This window comes from Heloderma suspectum, chromosome 2 (genome assembly GCF_057233095.1).
Source record: "Heloderma suspectum isolate Gila_16-S chromosome 2, 16-S_ref, whole genome shotgun sequence".
Taxonomy (NCBI): Eukaryota; Metazoa; Chordata; class Lepidosauria; order Squamata; family Helodermatidae; genus Heloderma; species Heloderma suspectum.
Window position 1 is genome coordinate 92,378,493 of NC_139459.1, and position 21,245 is coordinate 92,399,737.

At 38.1% G+C, this 21,245-nt stretch overlaps 1 protein-coding gene across 5 annotated transcripts in view; it reads right to left on the reverse strand.

Annotated features, from left to right (window-relative positions):
- The window catches only part of DAPK1 (death associated protein kinase 1), a 105,814-nt gene that overhangs the window by 45,147 nt on the left and 39,422 nt on the right, over nucleotides 1-21,245 (reverse strand). For 4 of the 5 annotated variants that reach the window (XR_014787744.1, XM_084834145.1, XM_084834147.1 and 1 more), the window contains 9 exons: nucleotides 19,646-19,867; nucleotides 10,813-10,951; nucleotides 10,190-10,319; nucleotides 6,571-6,619; nucleotides 6,440-6,466; nucleotides 5,381-5,533; nucleotides 4,429-4,474; nucleotides 3,779-3,868; nucleotides 2,423-2,515 (listed from right to left, as the gene is read on the reverse strand). Coding sequence is in view for 4 of the 5 variants with exons in the window: in XM_084834145.1 (XP_084690271.1) it covers nucleotides 2,423-2,515; nucleotides 3,779-3,868; nucleotides 4,429-4,474; nucleotides 5,381-5,533; nucleotides 6,440-6,466; nucleotides 6,571-6,619; nucleotides 10,190-10,319; nucleotides 10,813-10,951; nucleotides 19,646-19,867 (949 nt within the window). In the remaining variant the exon portion in view is untranslated. The remainder of the gene's footprint in view (nucleotides 1-2,422; nucleotides 2,516-3,778; nucleotides 3,869-4,428; nucleotides 4,475-5,380; nucleotides 5,534-6,439; nucleotides 6,467-6,570; nucleotides 6,620-10,189; nucleotides 10,320-10,812; nucleotides 10,952-19,645; nucleotides 19,868-21,245) is intronic. The other variant, XM_084834148.1, reaches the window with a different exon arrangement.

A 21,245-nucleotide genomic window follows, 5' to 3' on the forward strand; every position in this document is an offset into this window, starting at 1 on the left:
GACCTCGGAAGGATGGAAGGCTGAGTCGACCTGAGCCAGCTACCTGAGACCCGGCTTCCGCTGGGATCGAACTCAGGTCGTGGACAGAGTTTCGGTTGCAATACTGCCACCTACCACTCTGCGCCACATGAGGCTCTAAAAACAGGAGTAAGCAGCTATTATTTCCCAGGAGTGACCAATCCATAACATCACACAGAACAGTGCTGCAATTACTCTATCTTGCCTTTATTTACGTTTTAAACCACAGTGGCACAAGGCTGCCATCCTGTCTACCAAAGAAGTGGTTTAGTAAAGATAACTGATTCAGCATTGAAATAGAACAGCACATCCATAACAGGAGATTTTATTTACAAAAATGTGGAAGTTAGCAGAGGGGAAAAAAGAGAATAAGGCTGATTAAGGCAGCACTCTGCAGATTTTTTTGATGCCTAAGCCTTTTAATTCTCAGGAAAAATGTTTGCTTAGTACTTAGAACTACTATTTAAGAGCTGCTGAACAGAAGAAGGCATGTCATAAAGTGTACGATAAAACCTCAAAAAGAAATCTTCTGGATTTATACATCTTCAAGTATAAATCTCAAGGGCTCAGTATCAAAGCAGATAGGTAACACACCCTGCTTTCAAGCAGGAAGTATAGAAGAGTAATATATTCCCAAACCTCTCCCATTATCAAGGGCAGTGAAAGGACTATTACTGTTATTGTCTTTACACAACCTTGCTAAGAGTGTCAGTTTTCTATTCAAAACTTTATTTTCGTCTGGACATGCAACTTTTATCTAATGAGAGGAATCTCAGTGTTGCACCAAATTTATTTCACAAATCAATACCTACTTGAGCACTAATTATGTGCTTGGTCTCCTCAAGAACAGTTGCTACAAATAGATGTGTTTACAAAACATAAAATAAATAGACAAGTCCTAACAATGGATGTAATGGCTTGGCTTGGACGTTGCACCAACCATTGTTTGGCATTATGGGAACAAGCCTACTTGAGTCTCAGGCTTGAGCACATTACCCTCTCCTCCTTGGGTGCAGTCATGAGGAGGTAATTGGAAGCATCTGCTTCCTAGTTTAAACTAAATGCAGTTTATTATGTCTGAACCAGAAATAGTGGTTAGTTTAAATGAAGGTCTACTGAAACAAGACAGGATCAGAAACCACTGTTTGATCTTGGCTTGTTTCAATAAAAGTCTGGCCACAGTTTGTTGTTGTTCAGACACCAACTAACTGCAGTAGGAAATTGATGCTTCCATTTTTTTTCCCTCAGGCCACTAAACAAACTATGTTTTATGATAAACTATGGTTTAGCACTACATGAAAAGTAGCTTACTGTTTGACATAATGAAAGAAGCCTTTGTGCACAGTATGTATACTGAATGTTCTACATTGAGTTCATATAGCAAGTGGGTAACGTGTATATATTATGTGTCAAGCATGGTCTGCAGATCTGAGTGTTACCCATATTATGTGAGCAAATAGCTTATGGAATACTGAAGTCACACCTATGCAATAGCTCAAATTCAGGAAAAACTGAACATACAGAACACTGTGTATGTTTGGAAACAGGGCCTTATTCAAATGTCTCTTTTCAAGATGGGACCTCTTAAGGCCTTACTTCTGCAACATAAAGAGTTGTGGAAAAGGGAGCTAGGGGTGAGAAAGCGAATTGTGCATCTTGAAGTGGGTAGTGTGGGTGAAAGGATGCAGGGAAAATGGAAGAAGGACTTCCCTCACCCCTTTTTATTCAAGCCACTGTCTCCATGATACAAGTGTGGGTGGGCCAAATCAATCAGATTCACAATGGTGGGACTCCAGCAGTTGGTCTTGGGTAAGTTGTATATGAGACTCTCCCTGTTCAAGGCCTCCTCACAGAATCCCCTCTGTACTGCCTGCCAGTGGCTTATTGGGATTGTCATAGAGTTTTCTCTTTCATCCCTTGCACAAGGCATATTGGTCTGCTGCTGCTGCTTCACTAAAGCAAATCCGGTGACCACATCCTGAGTTGTATCACTCAGATGGCAGCCCAGGTAAGGGCTGCAAGGCAAGTAGAAGAGGAAAGAACCCTCCATACCTCAGTACCCCAATGTCCATCAGTAAAATCACTGCTGAAATTAAAATGATTGGGAAGATGGGAGGGAGCCAGACTTCTGGCTAGTTTCTGAATAATAATCCCAGTTCATGATACTCAAACTTTTGTAGGAATGGTTGGGAGAAAAGTAATGAGAGTAGAAGTGACTGTCTAAAATTTCATCAACCATCTTAATTTAGATTACAGATATTGTCTGGATATTGTCTCCTGTCCGCATTTATCACTCATCTCCTTAGCATCAGTATGAACCATCTACAGGATACTGTTTGCACACAGTGCAGTTCTGAAGGTGCTACATTCTAAGTAAATCATCATACGCCATGAATTTACTTACCAGGGTGTCATCACTCCTAGCCACACTCATGTTACTTCTGGACAAAAACGATCTTGATAATCTTTGGCATAATGATATTAAGCGCACAGATTGCTTTTATAAGAGAAAAGACAAATGTTGATGTGAAAACATAACTTATTATAGGAAACATTTCACATAATATTTTTGCAGGCGATGTTGCTGAATGGCTAGTAGTATAACATCAGTCAAACTACATTCGAGGCAAACATAGATCTAAGGCATAATACCTATATTTTTATATAGTCAGTTCACCAGAATGTGATAATATTGCTCCTTGCTTCCCTGAGCAGTGAGAAATCCATGGGATAATGCTATAAGGTATAGTTTCTTTTGGATGACAGAGGCTAATGACTTATGATGTGTGTGTATTTTGTAATATCTGTTCAGCAGGAAACTCAGCATAGAGAAAGCACATAGATTTCTGCAGCAGGCAGCAAAACTGTTAATTCTAAATCAGATTTCCAGAAAGCAAATGAAGTCCCATAGTTGCTTCCAGTCCAGCTAACTCTAGCTAAAAAAGCTATTCTCTCTGTCCCTGTTGTCCAATTGAAAATACTGATTGCTTCCTTTTCTTCCCCTTTTACCCCACAGAGTGCTGGACTTAGATCTCACCCTTGCAGGCAAACTGTCCATCCACCAAAAATAAATATCTCCTAACTATTAGTCCCCATTGAGGAAATATGCACTGATAATCTCTGACTGGTAATAATCAACTTATCAAAACATGGTCACACGTGAACAACATTATCATCAATATTATCATGTTAGTACTATGTGGCATATGTTCAATGTGCCCTTGTGGGACATGGCATTTACCAGGTTAGAGATGTATTTGTTATATTTATTATTCACTTTATAAAACATAGTTCTTTTAAGTTACATGGTGCATCAAATATTCAAAGGGTTCTTGTCACACAGGAAGTATCACAAGGCATACTGGATATGAAGTATTTTCCACTTGAAACTAACGTGATAAAACTCACTTTGTAGTGGCTTGGCACATTAGAAAATCATATGAGGGTTACAAATAAGACAGACTTGGGAAAAAAATGTATAGTGCTAAAGTCATCAACACCCACCCATGTTATATGATTCAAGAAAAATTTCTCTTTTTTACTTTTGGCCTTCATCATTGCTCCCCCCGCCCCCCCAGTTACTATACCTCAATGATATTTATATACTCCCTACTACATTTTTTCCTTTCAAGTTGTCATGTATGTCTCTCATTCTGACAGTTTGCGGGATAGTTTTAAACATCAAAATATATATCGCTACATATACTTTTCCCAAGGACATAGCCATATCAGAATATCATAAAGAATTGTTAGACCTTACTTTCCATTTCCTTCGAGCTGCAAACTTTTTGAATTTCTCCATATTTACTGCAGATGCTTTTCTACTAAGTGCCTGTAGGGTATCTTTAGGCTGTGAGGAAATTAAAAGAAATTTTAAATGCTAACTTCTACAAAAGAAGAGAAAGATGGCAGAAGATATTGTGTGTCAATTGGATGCATTAGCACCTGAGAAACTCTGATGTAAGTGTGGAAGGACTGCACAGCTATGACTTCTTTCCTGTTATAAAGGTGTGCATCATTTTAAGTCACATTTTATTTTCATTGGCTTACCTACTGATCCTTCCACCCCTGATATTTTGATATTGCCTGGTGTTTAGGGTAAATAAGTTTAGTCTAAAATATAAGAATCAGCCATTACAATTTGGCCATTTGTAAAGGAAGGAAGACCCATTACAATTTGGCCATTTGTAAAGGAAGGAAGACTGGTTCAGATCTCTCAAGTCTTTCTAACCACCCAGTGCCCTGTTCCATTTTGGAAGGTGGGAGGGAGGCAGGAAAAAAAATGAGTGTAGGAAAGGAAGGCGGCACACCGAAAATCTTATGCTTATGAGCCTGTCAGAATGCTAACAAAAACAAACTTGAACAATAAGAGTAAAAAAGAATGTAGCAATCTATGCATTCTACACTAACCTTGATCCAAGGGTGCTGCAAGCTGTCTTGAATTGTCATTCTCTTCCTTTTAAGGGAGAAACAAATTTGTTTCATTACATTTATAGCCTGCTTTCCTTTAGGAAGCTCAAGACAATATACATGTTTCTCCCCATTTTTTCCTCTCAGCAACCCTGAGAGGTAGATTAGGCTGAGAGATAGTGAATGACCCAGGTTACCCAGTGAGCTTCATGGCTAAGCAGGGATTTGAACTGGAGCGTTCCTGGTCTGAGTCCAACATGGTAATCACTACACCACACTGGCTGTAATGCAGAGGTCCCCAATCTATTTGGGTTGGTAGACACATTTAGAATATTGAGGAAGCGTAATAGGCTCTCATAAAATGGCTGCCATGGGTGGGCTTGCTCATTCATAAAATGGCTGCTATGGTCACAAAACATTCATTGCCCAGAAGGCAAATGGTGAGACTAAAAGAAAAGTAACTTGTTCATTACAGGGCATAAGCAGAGTCTTAACTTCAAAACATCAAACCATTTTTGAACCCAAACAAAGCTGGAGTTGGAGGGCAGCACTTTGCTTTGCTGCATGCCAGCCTCCCAGTTAAGTAACAATTATTTTATTTTTAAATCTTTTTTAAAAATTAAAACCAGGAGACGCAGGGAGCCTGTCTGGTGCCAAAAGAGTTGTAATGTATCCTTCATGGAGTTAGGGGTTTGTTTGGTTTTACTACTACAGCTACTACTACACACACACACTTATATAGATCCAAAAACATGCTAAGTAGTACAAAATCATCACAAGCAAATTTGTTCCTGAATATCAAATGCAAAACTCTATTGAGTGGAAGGGCTAACTTATTGAAGCTCAGGGCAACAGGGGAGGGGAGATCTCCCTTATTCCAAAATGGCAAAGGGTAGCTACCAGTTATTTCCATGCACTTGATATCACAAAATAAACATTGGAAGAAACTCACTTTGGGTCCTTAATTAGAAGTCTTCTTATAAAATCTTTAGCTAGAGCACTGGTATTACTGAAGAATTCTTCCTCAAAGTCATAGTTTACCGCAGACACGTTAGCTAATGTTTCTTGTTTTGTCTCTCCAAGAAATGGTGATGCACCACTTAGACTGTAAAAATGAAGATTGAGCACAATAGCTATTATGTTTTATGGAAGACTTGACTCCAAGACAGAAAGCTTCGTTCTAGCATGTATTTTTGTTCAAGCAAATCTGAAAAGGCGTAATAACCTAAACAAGGCTTCCAAATTATCTTCTCGCAGTGACTACAACTTACAGAATAGATGTCTCTTCTCTCTTGATCATGAATAGAAAAACACACGTAATTCAAAGAATATGGAGTTATTAAGTCAAAATAAACCATAGGATTATATCCAATGTTAGTTTGTCCCATTCACTTCAGTGGGTCTACTCTACATAGGACTAACATTGGATACAACCCATAATGTTGAAAATAAGGACAGAAAGAGATTATGCTTTATAATAAGTCTATACTGAAGTATATGTTCTAAAAACTGTGCAACTATTTTGACCAAGTTCTGGATAAGAGCTCTTTGGACCTGGATAGTTGAGGGCCAAAATACACATTCTTCAAATCACACATAGTAGAGCTATTAAGTTTGGGACCATGGTGCTCTGGGAAGGGCAGATTAAAGGTTCCCTCCTGTTTTCATACTGAAATTACACCCCCTGCTGGGGGCTGAAGTTAACCCGCCCCAATATCTCCATTGGAATCAATGGAGATGCTTTTTGTTTTGCTAATTCTGGGACAATTCTGGGGGCAGGAGAGAAGCTTAAATCTCCCCTTCCCAGATTGCCATATTCCTGATCTGAATCAGGGCTGTGCATGCTTACACTGAGATAAATAAGCCAATCATGCGTAGCTCTGCTACGCCTTTTTTTTTTTTTTTTTTTTTTTAAGAATATGTAGTTTGGCCATGTGACTGACTATGAGTTTGTGGGGTTGGATTAATACCCTGAAATGTAAACAAACTGATATATAGTTTTGATACTTACAGAATATAAGTTATTACTCCAATGCTCCTGTAAAGGAAGGTAGGAGGAGAAAAAAGTGTGTTTATTAGCATTCAAACACAGATACAGCAAAATTATAAATAATTTAAGTGCCAGAAAAATTGAGAACTTACCACATGTCTGCCTCAAGGCCCAGTGGTTCATAGTTAACTATTTCAGGAGCTAAGAGACAAAGCAGTAGCTTTAGTACATAGTCAAAACAGTAGGGTAGTTAGACAGCAATATTTATTTCTAGTTGAAACAGTATACTTGAAACTGTAGAAAATGCATCATACTGCTTATTTATAAATAATACATTCCACAAGGGCAGCATCTACATTCTAGATTCTAAAAAGAGCAACAGGACAAAGGCAATCGATCAATTGGCCTTCAGTCAACTGGTGATAGGTGAAAAAGTTTCAGTTTGAATATTTTGTATCAGCCCCACCCTTTTTATGCTTACTTTAATGGCTTGGACTGTTTTGTAAAATATAGGTTTGTTATGTTATGATCCACTGTTCCTTGTATTTGAAAACAATACATTCCATAGATTTACCACAATTCTCTTTGCCCCAGAAACATCCACATTAGTCTAATGTACTTGTATGAAGGGCTGCCTCTGAAGACTATTCAGAAACACCAGCTGGATTAGAATATGGAAATCAGACTGATTTAACCATCTCACTAGTATTAAAAAATCTTCACCAGTATCAATTTTGTTTCTGGGCACAATTGAAAGTCCTTTTTTGATTTATAAAATTCGATACAGCTTGGGATTTCCTGCTCCTGTATGAATTTCTGCATCAGTTCTATGAATGCCACTGTCTTCTGTGATTAAATGGGTAGTGACCAAACAGGGCCCTTTCTGTGGTGGCATCCTGGTTGTCAAATATCCTCCCAAGAACCATTTGCATGGCCCCTTATTTTCCAGACTTTGGGCACCACATTAATGTTGCAATCCTATACATACATAGGTATCAGCAAGTAGGTCTCACTGAATTGAGTGTGACTTATTTCCAAGTAGGCATTCATAGGACTGCACTGTAAGACACTGTTATTCTCCTGAGCTTTTTAACAGATGTCACCGCTGCTCTGTCATGTTTGTTTTTCTGCTGCTGTTTTTGTTTGTTATAAATTAAGACTTTTAATTTACTTTTTAAACTATTCTTTTATAAACCTATTCGTTTTTACATATTGTTGAAGCTTTATTTTGGAAAGTGGGATATAAATCTTTCAAATAAAATAATTAAACAAATATCCAGGTGAGATATTAAATTAACTCCCACAGATAGAACAGAAAGTGCATAACACTGGCAAATATAATCTACAAAAAGCTATGAAAGAGGATGGAAAAGAGTTAGAAGAACAATTCACTGATCTTACATATCCTACTAAAGGAATAGTGATCTTTCTATATAATTATAACTTCTTCTCACACCTGAAAAGTATATCTAATCAATATTGATACATACATATCGAATTGCCTATTGATGATGATGTGTTTTGCACTTTGAAAAGTTACCGGGTTTTGTTAACCCATAAAATGAATACTTTGTGCTCCAGCAACACGCTCAAACTCTGTTTCACCGTTTTCTACTTCTTTATTTCTGCTTGATGAATGTGTTCAACTTTGTTTCTTTGTTATTCTCTTTTCTATACAATTTCTTCCCCTGCTCTGCTCTGTTAACACAGGTAAACATACAAGTCCTGGAAGTCCTCTTTTTTTCCCTTCTGGCATTTGTCCTTTTTAAAAAATAGTTTTGCTTTCGGGATATAAACCAGCTTAACTCCCACAGGGCCTTGTGCAAAATTCCTGAAAAGTTATCTATCTTTATCATCTTCATTACAATTTCATTTTTCTTCATTCTATTTGAGAAAAAATTTCTTCCTTTCCATCCTACTGTTGCAAGTTTTCATTTTTGCCATATCCCATTATTTCACTCTGCTTTGCTAATGCCTGGTTTCTTCACTTTTATGTAAATCTAAGGAGTTTTTTCCCTACTTATCTCTTTGTCTTTGTTCTATGTTCCCACCCTGGATTTTTTTGGGGGGTGTATGGGAACAACAATTTTTTTATGCTTTGCTAGGCTAATTATAGAATTCTATCACCTTCCTGTTATGGTATAATTATGCAATGCTTCCTTCTGCTTTCCTTCACTATACTGTATAAATAGTCTACACTGTTGTTGGTATTTTCACATTTTCAAGTAATTTTTCAGTCTATTCTAGAAACATTCATCAGTGGGTTTTTTCCTCCACATGCCTTTATTGGCCTATTATTAGTGCCTGGTAACTGAACTTAAAATTAAACACTCCCCCCGTCGCTTCTTTCTCACTGCCTTTGCTTTATATGTTGCTGCATATAAGGAGGCATGTAAATAGTTTTTTACATGTTAATATACATATTTTTTTCATTAAGAGTATTCTATTTACTTAGCTGTTCCTTTTCTTCAGTGGATGAAAGTGAAAGCGGAGCTGCTGCAAATCACCCGAGGAGTGCAGGGATCCTGATATTTATTTGCATCATGGTATGCTGGGTGGGGAAGTTTAAACCTCTCAGCCCAGTGCACCATAATCAGCAGGGAAAAGCTCTTGTCTTCAATCATGTGCTGATAAGAAATAAAAGCTTTAACCTGCTTGAGGAGAAGAGGAAGGGCCTGTAGAAGAAACTGGTGGGCCAGATGGGGAGCCCCCATGGGCCAAAGATCCCACATGCTTGTAGCAGAGCCTTGTGGAACACTGCTATGTTACAGTCTCCAAACACCATCTTCTCAAATTGACCCAGCGAGTAGGAGAGAAACCACTGGAGAGCGGTGCCCCAAACGAGACAGCTGATACAGAACAATGGACAATCATATCTAATGCCATTAAGACGTCCTTGACAATAAGACAGCTATGTACTACTCCTGTTGCTCTCCCAGCATATACCACCCACTTGGGAGGCCAAAGCAGTTTCAGTCCCAGAACTGGGTTGAAAGCCAGACTGAACTGGGACAGGAAAATCAGTATTATTCAGAAATGTCTGGAGCTGGATAGCCATCACCTACTCTAGTAACTTGCCCAAAGAAGGGAGATTTGATACTGACTGATTAGCTGGATCAGGGTCCAGGGAGATTTACAGAAGGGGCCTAATGATTGCCTTATTACCAAACCCTCTAAAGCAAAGATGTAGATAGCCATTATTATTTGGTATGCCACAACGGCCTTCGTGTGACTAGGCAGGGAAGCTTTTACAAACTTGTGAAGTTGGTTCTTAGTTTTGGTTTCTGAAGTCAGGTCATCCATCTGCCACAAATACCTAATATAGGTATATGTTAGCCAGATTGCTAGAAAAATGTGCTTGGACTTACAGGGGGTGTTCAGATGATCATGTAGGGAGAAGAAGCCATCGTTGCTTCTCCCTGTGCTGCTTGTATGACGGCCATTTGCATAATTCCTTGCAACGCAGCGCACGTTGGCATACAACCCCTACTGCAAGCTGAGGGTTGTAGGGTAGGTACAAAGCCCCCCCCCCCCCACTGTGCTGCGCACCGGATTTGGATGACGTCAACCCATGCTGCATTGTGGGGAATTATGCAAATAAAGGTCATGCACAGGGGCGGGGCAAGAAGCCACAGAGGACAGGCAAGATACTACATGGACACAACTTGCCAACATGTATGGACTGTGGAAATTGGTTTTGCAAGGGCAACCCATTTTGGCACAGTCAGGCAAACATGCCAGGAAAGCAAAATAATCAAGCAAAACACTCACCAACAAATTCAGGTGTCCCAAAAATGTTCTTAAACTCATTGCTAAAGTCTATTTTGTGTGCTAAGCCGAAGTCAATGATCTTGATACGAGGCTTTGGTACATTTCTATCCAGCAGCATTATGTTCTCAGGCTTTGAAACAAAAATATTGGATGTATGTGAACTGTTGCATAGTATAGCCATATTTTACAAAAACAATCTCAGAAGAGTACTCAAGGTCATGTTCTTTAAGCGCCCAGAAATGTCTCTGTGGCTCTCCACTAAAATAATGAAGTCTGCAGGCTAACAAAAGTAAATATTCAAACACAAACACACACACACGGTATTTAAACCCCCAGCATGAACACAATGTAGATATGTAAAATAAAAAGACAGGTCTACACGTTGAAATTGCTGTGGAAAAACACTGATTTGATACTCTGAATCATGATCAAGACTAGGATTGCACATACATGCTACATTACATCCAGACTTTATAACTGTATTGTGCAACATAGAGAAGCTGCAAGATTTCTAATTCTTTCCAAATCAATAATTTACATTAAAATCAGGGAGATTTGTTTTAGTTATCTAAGGGCTGCTTTATGCAGTATTCTCAAACATTAAAAAAATCTATCCAATATACCTTGAGATCAAAGTGTGCAATTTGCAGAGAGTGCAGATAGTTAACACCATTAAGGATTTGCTTGAGAAATTCTGTGGCCTCCTCTTCAGTCAGGGATTCCTTTTCAGCTAAAAAATCAAAGAGCTCCCCTCCTGCCACGCTGTGAGAATGGAAACAGCAGTTATTGACTTGAACACTTTAAAATATTTTTTTTTTTAATTTAATGATTTTGTAAAGCCATATTAAGAAAGGCCATCAGTTCTTAAAAGCTTCCTATACGGTATGTGAACACTTTTTTTTTTTTTCCACAATTCAAATGTTTAATTCAATCTGCCAAGCCCTAATGCAGGCCTGTAAAGATTCTAGGCACCTAGAAATTTGATGATGGCCTCTAAATTTTTTTTCTGGCACTTGCAAGTTTGAACTGTTATTCTAGCTCTATAACACAGGCTGTATTATATCTACAATTTAAGTGATCAAGTGTCAAATTAATTTAGGAAAATGTGTTTCAAAAACAGGTTTTTAGATGACAGGAAAGTAAAATATTAGCAAGCCTCCTTTGGCAAGACAGAAATAGCAGTGTTGGGCCTTAAAATCAAAATAGAGCACTGATTTAAAAACAGAGCATAGAAGCATTGTTCCCTCACAATTGTGTTAAGGTTGACCTTTGCCATCTATTCAAAGGACTCCCAACCACTTCCATAATTTCTAAAAAATCAAGTTGTTGCTTTTTAAAAAAAAAAATTGTACTAAACTTCCATATATTTGAAATATTATTGGGCAGTTTTTGCTTGAAAGATTTATTAAAAAGCTCTCAAGTATTTTGGTTTTATAATCTAATAAGCAGCCCTTACAAATGAATGAAACACACATACATCCCTGTTCCACTCATCATTTCCTAGTAGAGATCAATACAGGCTGGCAATAATTGTATACTGGCTCTCCACACCCCTTCCTTTTATTAACTCGCATTCCAATACAAATCTAAAAAAAAAGAAGCCCCCCCCCCCCTCTTCTGAGCTAGTGTCTGTATTATTAGCAACACAAATATCAAAAGACCGGGATAGATTTCCAAATGAAGCATTACAGAACTGTCTTTACTTATTACTATATTCTTTACATACTATTTTACTATACTATACTATATAGTATATTACTATACTATATTTGCTTAGTACTATATTCTTACTATATTCCATATTTGCATATTACTATATTATTATCTATTTATATATTTAAATATATAAATAAGTATATTTATATACCTCCTTTCCATCTACCAAGTGCCCTCAAGGCAGCAATGATTAAACTATTATGCTGTAACACAAAAGAAACTCAGCACCTGAACTCATCAGTGGTAGTTTTCCTATGGGAAAAAGATGTTTTAGTCCATGTCTAGAAGCTCAAGAGGAAGCCAGCCAGATGATCTCCTTTGGGTAGATTTTTACAAGAGGGGTACCAACAGGGAAAAGCTCCTTCTCCTTGTGACCATCAGCATGGCCTCAGAATGCTCAAGCACTCAGCAGAATCCTGTTGGATAATCTCAGCAAATGGGTAGGTTTGTATCGAAGTAGGTGTTCCTTAAATTAACCTGGTCCTATGCTATTTAGGCTTTAAAGATTAACACATCTTTGAATTGTGCCTGCAAACTAACTTCTAGCCAGTCAAGTTCGTGCAAAATAGGCACAGTTCGTGCTCTGTGATCAGATCCAGTTAACAAACAGCCTGGCTGTCTCATTTGAACAAGCTGAACTTTCCAGTCTTCAAACGCAGTCTCACACAGAATGTATTAAACCAATCTGGAAGATACTGAAATATGTGTGACAGGGGCCAAGTCCCTATTTCTACTGAAATGAAGCACTAAAGCTAGTTTAGGGGTTAATTGCTCACACCGACAGGGGCAATCATGTGTACAGGCTATGAGTACCTTTGTGACATCCTTGAGGCTCCTATGTGAGCATGAGATGAAAAGAGCAGTTCTTCTGGATTGGACAAAGTACTCCACCATCCTGTTTCTAACAATGATTGGTCAGATGCTTCTAGGAAACTAACAGAGCTCCTCTGCTGTTTGCTGTCCCCAGTTAACTAGTATTCATGGCACAGATGTCACCAATTGCCTTCCCTTTCATTATCTTATAGCAGTGAATATACATTGATTTCCTGATCATACGAAGACATGTGGTGCCAACCAACCATACATGCAAATATGCGAAATGCCCTATATGGGCAATCAATACTCCTTTGTAGTGTAGCTGTGATCATACATTTGCATGCACAGTGATTCTATGTAAGGCACTATAAGAACTTAATGTTAAAGGCAGGCATATGGGTGTCCCAACAGGAGCATGTACCGTGTACACTTGTTTAACACAACTATTGTTTATGTAGCTCCATCAATGTGTGTAACATTTTTACAGAGCCAGAGAGACATTTTCTTATACAATTGGAGTGGAAAAAAGTAAAGGGTTATGTATCAAGACTATGAACATCAGGCCAAAATGTGTGCTCAAGAAGAGACAGGGAGCGGGAAGGAGCACAGACTTCTGAGGTCTCCATCTGATTACTGAACAGTGGCTAACCAATGTGGCTCTATTACGTTTGCAACAGCCTACTGTACAGTTCTTGTAATTACACACTATTAAAGATAGGGAGGATGTGCATTTTTAGGCTGCAATATCTCATATTTCCTCTTCAATCTACACTGAAAATGTAAATACTTACTGAACGGCTATTTCCTTGCTGGGCTTAAGCATAGTTAACTATTATATTGGCAGTGAAACCAGCTTCAAATCATGGTATCATATTCTTGGCTAACAGTTCTCCCAATATAATAGATATCCACAGTTTGGCCTTGAGAATGGAATTTGTACTCTAAAAGAAAAATATGTGTGAAGGCAGCATGCAATCCCATGCAGTCCCCTCCATATTGTTATGGCTACAACAGTTCAGTTAGTTTGCTTTCGCCCCTCCTCTATTTAGTAGGATTGCCCTTCCAACAGTACATATCTCCAATTAATTTTATAGGATACAATTCCATTTTAGAAGTTCATTAGTATGACAATATCCAATCTCACTTTTTTTTTTCTCCTGGAGTAGTCAGCAGTACTGCTTTACTGGATATATCCAAGATATGTTATACGTAATTATAAAATAAGAATCTATTAATTGTACACCTTATACAAGCCACATAAAAAATAACTTAAAAGGAATCTCAATTAAAGCAGGTTATAATGGGCATAACCGACAGCTGGATTAAGGAAGATAAAGGAACAAAGAAAATGGGTTAGTATTAAAGAAATGCCAAGTAGAAAGGAAGAGAAGAAAGTAGTAGTTGACAACAGGAAATAATTTTGGTTTCTCAGTGAGAAATGCAGGAAAGGTGAAACCAACAGGCAGTCATTTCATCATACAAGGAAGAAGTATGTGGTAAAGGACCCACACCTAAAGAGGTTACTATGGCAGGGTTAATTGCAAACACATCCTACATTTCCCTACATGCTGCTTTGTGACAGCTTATAATGTCCCTGCATGTGCACTGTTAAGCTTGAGCACTTTATTCACTTGAGGAAACTAAAAGCCGAATTATAAAATTAAAATCTGAAGAATATCTCACTTTCACCAGGATGAAGAGGTGGAATGCTAAGATTTTTTTTACTTTGAGGAGTTCACTTTATTAGCATGTGCAATAAATAATTGTGAAAAACATAGCACAGCAAAATGACACTAACCAGTTAAGTGATTAATAACTAATTCTTTGAAGAAAGGCCTATGTATACAAAACTGTATTAACATAATTAAAAACATGTTTCCTGTATGAGGCACCATACTGTATTTTTTCATACAGCCTCATGGGAGATTTTATTCCAGTACATTTATGACTACAGCTGAAAGCAATCCTAACTGATGATCTTTCTTCTGGTTCTCTAATAGGGATTATTGAATAAATTCAGTTCCGCATAGCTCCTTAAAGAACTACTTGCTCTTGAACTCTGATTAGCAGAACGCCAGATTGCCACCCAGACTCTAAACACTTCAAACAAACATAGCATATAATTACATTAAATTAAGACCACATTGCAGCTTTCTTATTCAGCATCAGAAAATTAACTTATGCCAAGCACTTTCTCATATCCCTTCTCAAATACTTATATGACTTTATCTTCTCCAAATATAAGAATGCACAGAGCACACGTAGAATATATCTGACGCCAGTGGAACATTTTGAAGTGGCAGACTGTTGAATCTTTATAGGACCTGCCAACTACTTATCTATGAGTTTCAGCAACCTAACACCTCATTTTTATTTTTCTACATACCTCTTCCCTACATAAAGGGAGACGGGAACCTGACAGGTCCTATCATATTAACAGTTCTAGAGACAATTCTCACACACCTGGCCACAATCCATTTTCATTGTTGACACAAAATACCTGGCAAAAACTCTGTGCAACTCCCTCCCTAGGGAACTCCGTCATGCCCCCTCTTTAATGAGTTTCCGTCGTGCATTAAAAACGTGGTTGTTCAGGCAGGCATTTGGGGTGGGTTAGGGTATTTTAGGAAATGTTTTTATTGTAGAATTTTATTGTTTTAAACTGTTTTACTGTATGTTGTACATCGCCCAGAGTGGCTGGGTGACCAGCCAGATGGGCGATTAATAAATTTAATAATAAAAAAAATAAAATAAAAATAAGTCACTTTAAAGGTTGCTTTTTCTTACAAGCTGATTAATCTGTGCAGAAAAAGTATGCATTGAAAATACCAATTAGCAAATACCAATTATTGTTCCAGAGATAGTAGCAGCAAGGTGCCACTGCAGATTTTACTGTTCAGGTATATGTATTCAGACCAAAACACCCCCTCAAACCTCTCTACCTTTAACATACAAAGACCAGAGAAGACTTTTAAAAACTAGTTAAATATCTGTATCTCATCTCAACTGCTCGTAACAAATTTCTATATATACACATAAAAACATACAAGATCAATCGAAATCAACAGGAATTGGTATAAATTCCACTGTAAACTTCTTAGAATGTAGAGCAATAGGTTTAAGAGACAGTTCAAAGACGAAGATGCTTGCAGTCAACACTTCTTTCCTTTGGGAGGGAAAAAATGCATCACACAGCACTAGAAAATAATTATATTTCAAACAAGCAAACCCTTTTACCCAAGCTTTGGGATTAAATGCAACATCCCATAAGGTATCATTAAACAGCAACCTTGAAACAAATTAGCTTTGAAAAATAGCATCATCATTCCTTAATGAACTAGTGCAATTGTACGTACATGCCTTTATTAATGAAATGATTAAATAATTAAGGCGTCATCTGAAGATTTAGTGCCCCATGGAGAATTTTAAGCCCAGTACATTTTACAAAATTTAAAAGGCTTAAATTGGAAGTGGTGTGCAAATCAGAAAAAGTTTTGAGATTAAAGTGATAAACTTCCCAATAGCAAAATGAATATGTTGCATATAGTATTAATGGGAAAAAATGTGGTCTCAACTTTTAGTTGAAAGTCTTTTTCTTGCTTGGTAACATATGAAAGTAATGATTAGTTTCAACATGGAATATCTTAACCCATCATTATTAAGGATGCATTCAGCAACTGCATCTTTACATAATTTAATTAAGGTTTTCTTAGAAACAATACTTTAGAATTAACCATTTTTAGCAAGCAAAATTATGCTTCCTCTGAAGGGGCTGTTGGATGCAACAGATCTTGAAAGTCCACTGTAGCAGTCCTCCATGGACACTGGTGGAAAGCTCTGCCACTATGGCTGACCTGCCAGCAGTACTTCACCAATGATGGTGCAAAAAACAGGTGTGCGGGAGCTGGCCAAGGATCCACATGATCCTAGGCTCCCTTGTTTCCCCAACATGTTCCCTAAATGGGACAACAACTATGCCAGTCCTAGAGCTAGCAGAGGTAATTCTACCCTAATTTCTGTCAATGGAAAAGAAACATTTTAATTTTTGTGAACCACCCAGATTGCTTCAGCTATTGGGCAGTTTAGAAATGTAACACAGAAATAAATAAACATTTTAATCAACCACTTGTATGAAGCATTCAGAGAAATATTCATTTCAAATGGATTTTTAAAGGGTGGGAAGTAGGCGGAAAGAGGGAATAGGAATAGATTGATTGAATGGATGAAATTATTTGACTGACTAAATTGCTTTTGTTTGTAAGGGGTGGAGGGAGAGGAAAGGACACTGAACCAGTAGAGGCTTTTCAATTGCTGCCATTAACTCCAAGCAGCCTTGGGCACCATGAATCAATAGGACACATCTCCCCAAATGGCTATAGACACCACCACTACCAGGTGCCTATACCAAATGATGGTGGCCTACAGACATCAGCAGCCCACAAGAGCAGCTGTCTAATTGTGCCACCCTTCACTTTGGAATTGTCAGCAATGGGGGTTATGAAACAAACACAAATGGGAAAATGCATTAGTGATGGGGCAGGATTGAACACATCATTGAGGACTGAACATGCATGGGGCTGAAAAAGCAACTGTATCCAGCACAGAGGGGTCCCAGAGGCTGTGAACAAAAGTAATTGAGAGAATTGCCAACCTCTTTACTAAGAGAGTTAGTGAACAGCTTACAAGTGCTGGTTTCTACACCAAGCTGATGTAAGTTTTGCAAGAGCTCAGTTCCTACACTCTTCTAAGGAAGGAGAATGTAGCCTGCCAGAGCCAGGTGAACCCTACTGCTAATCTGAGTGTGTAAAGCTAGCCACCAGGAACGTCTATTTGAACACTATTCTCCAGGACAGCTACTCCTGGTACTGAACCTTGAGGAGGAAAAGGAAGGAAATTGACAGCAAAAACAACCTGGCCTCGATTAATAGACTATTCCAGGTATTTTCCTTGATGACCAATCCAAGAACATTCTTTCAATTACAGACATTCCTACTGAAATCAATGGGACTCTAGAGACAGAATAGCAGCCAAGATATCTAATGACTAACCATTAATATGAAAAGAACAAATGGCTTAATATTAAATATGTCCTAAGAATCTGGAAAGCAGTATCAACAGAATTCCACATAACTACTTCATGCTGTATGCACACATACTTGACATGAGTAGTCAGACTATAAACTTGAAATGCACTGCAAGTTTTATTAGACCTGTGCATGTTAGTTTCACAAGTAACTGTAGTGAGCGCTTTTATGAATAGGCATGCCTTACCCATGGCAGCCCTTTTGTGATGGTCCCTATGACTTCAATATTCCAAATGTGCCCACCAGCCCAAAAAGGTTGGGGACCTCTAACTTTATGAGAGGTATGCATTCATGAATTTTATTACATTTTATACCACCCAATAGCCAAAGCTTTCTGGGTGGTTCACAAAAATTAAAACCCTAAAATACAACATAATGAAACATTATATAAAACCTTTAAAAGTTTAAAACAGAATAAAACCAGAGGAAAAAACCAACAGCAGGGAAAGAACTAAAATAACAACAACACACATTTAAAAACAAAACCGAAGAACTAAAAAGCCTGGAAAACTAAAAAAGGTCTTTAAAAGCAGTTTTAAAAGTAAAGTAGGTTCAAAATTCAACAGATGCCAGGGATTGCGGAAGTGGGAATGGGAAGAGGTTTTATTCTTTGTCAGACATAAATAAGAATAAAAATAGCAACTTAATGTATCCATATTTATTACAAAAGATTTACAGAACAGAACAGAATCTCACACAGCATGATAATTAAATCCAACTGATTTAGATTCTTCTAACTTGATTTTTAAAAAGGATGTATCTCTTTCAACATAAAAGAAAAAACTCAAATCCTTTCTATTGTTATCAATTTCTTCCCCACTTTTAAAAGAAACCGATATGATAAAAAGCTGGGAGTTAAGCAACAATTACAAAAACATACCTAAGCCAGAAGAAAGGATCAAGTTAGAAGCACTCTATTCTATTCATTGATATCATAACACAGTCATTTAATAGGGCTATTCAAGTGATATACCAAAAGCCACTTCAGAATGTGAGGACTGAGATCAGTCATGGGTAACAGGAGGCCCATGGGTCTCATGCTGTTCTCCTACATGGCCACTGAGCTACTGTTATAATTCTCAGGATTACAGCTTCATGTTTCTAGGTGGGAATTAAGCTTGAAAAAAATTGATGGTGCAAGCTTCCAAAATTGATGGTGCAAGCCCTCAGTCCTGAGCAAGTTGCTTCCTAATGCCTTTGAGCCTTTTACTTAAAGAGTATTTGGCTGTCTATGTTTTGCCTAGCTAGGCCTCTATAGCTCCTTGAGCAAGCAAAAAGCAAGAAACTGACAGCCAGAGGAGGGAAAAATCTGTTTGTCACATGTATACAAAAACGATGGGGATTTCCATTTCACCACTGAGTTTGATTCCCTTGCTTCTCCACAGTTCATCGAAGATCAGCATTCTCTCAAATCATTGATCTGCTATAGGTTAGATGAGCCTTTTCCAACCTGACATTTCCTAGATGTGTTGCATTACAACTCCCATTATTTGCCAGCCAGCATGGCTGGTTGGGAATGATGGGAGTTGTAGTCCAAAACATCTGGACAGTGGCAGGTTGGGGAAGGCCATATTAGATTATCTTTTCCAACCCTGCACCACATCTCTGCTCACAGAATACAATCACTTCCTACTTCAAGTCTCTGGCCAGATCTATGCCGTCAACCTGCAGTGTTGAAAAAATCACTCCAATAATATTGTTTTTCCCCTCCCTCCAGTCGGTTCTCTCAACAAGTTGCTCAACGAACAGTTTTTACAACAATAACAGAAAGCCACATTCCCAGAAATAGAAATTTCTGATTTCAGAACCTGGCCTTTCAAGTAATTTCAAAACTACTTACAGTTCCAGAATAAGGATTACATCCATTTTACTTTCATAAACATCATGCAATGTAATCACGTTGGGGTGCTGGATTTCTTTTAATATGTTCACTTCTCGTTCAATGTCTTCTCGACTCACTCCCCGACGACTGGATTTTGTTCTTCGTTTCTTGATGAATTTGGCAGCATATTGTGCACCAGTGCTCTTCTCACGGCATTTCCTTACTACTGCAAACTGCCCACTAAAAAACACAAGTCGGTAGGATATTTAAAGCTATACTACAAATCCTATTTTCTATTTTTGCAGTTGACTGGAACAAGAATTGTTACATACAATAGGAAGCTGCCTTATGCCAAGTCAGGCCATTGGTCCAACTAGTATTGAAGATGCCAAGGAATGACCCTGGGAGCTTCTGTATGCGAAACATGTGCTCTACCACTGCTCTTCCCCCAATACATTCACAGTTTCAAAAATAATAATTTCCTTAATAGTAACGTGGGGGGAAAGCGCAGCCTCAGACACTGAGATACAAAATACGAACATGAAAATTTTCTTAACAGCCCTCTGTCTTCAGAAGCCTTTTAATTAGATTTAAACTAAAAGGAAGAGATAAAAATCACAATTGGTGCAGGGTTACTTAGTATGTTTATTTCTCATTACACACACTCCCTAGTCAGGAAAAAACGATTGTCAAACATAGCAGGAATCAGTAACTGGGCAAATGTGAAAAAAATAATCCCAGTTTTTGCTGTGTTGTGCTTTAGAGCTCTTCTCAGTTGAAATATTTTTTAGTCCATTTAGCCTTCAAGACCATCAGTAACCTATTAAATTTCATATGGAGACAGTATAGTAAATGTTACAGGCATAACCTAATTTGCTATTAAGGCCACTCAATTACTTTGGGAGGAATATAGGAATTGACTAGGACATATCTGTAGAGTATTTAAGTAAAGTCTGGATGGGTACTTACCACATTGTGCATTTTGGATGTGTATTTTAAGTGCTGTGGGAACACTGCATTTTTTTTAAAGTCAAATATTTTATGTCATGGGTGCAAATTTGAAGCCATAGTTAGATACACTGGCACCTCAATACCTAACAAAAAGGTGTGGCCACTTAGCCTCATAATAGTATGATTGACCTAATAATATGAAAGTAAAATAATCAACTGAGTTGTATCCAAAGTATACGACTGGAAATACGCTCACACAACAAAGTTTTCACATCCCTCCTACTTCTTCAGCTCCCTGTGCCTCCCAAAATGCCTGTCCTGGGGGTGAGGAGACCCTCAGGAAAGACCTGGAATGTGGTATAGAAAGCTACAGTGGAAAGCGGGAATTGCTGAAAATCAGGCAGAGGCAGTTTGCAGGAAAATAGCAGTTAAACACCTTGTCAGCTTTGGAAAAAAGTAGACTGCTTATGAACAAAGGTACATTCTGCAACCAGATTCTTTCCCCATTCTCTCCTTCCATTGCAGCCCCTGTACCACATCCCAGGCCTTTCACTGCGGTCCCCTGACCCTCTGGAGAGGCTTTTGGGGAGTCTGAAATGTGGAATTCCCCTTGTGTGAGTGTTGCATTCAGTGCAAGAAGGTTCATAATGTTGCTTGTTGTTTCAAT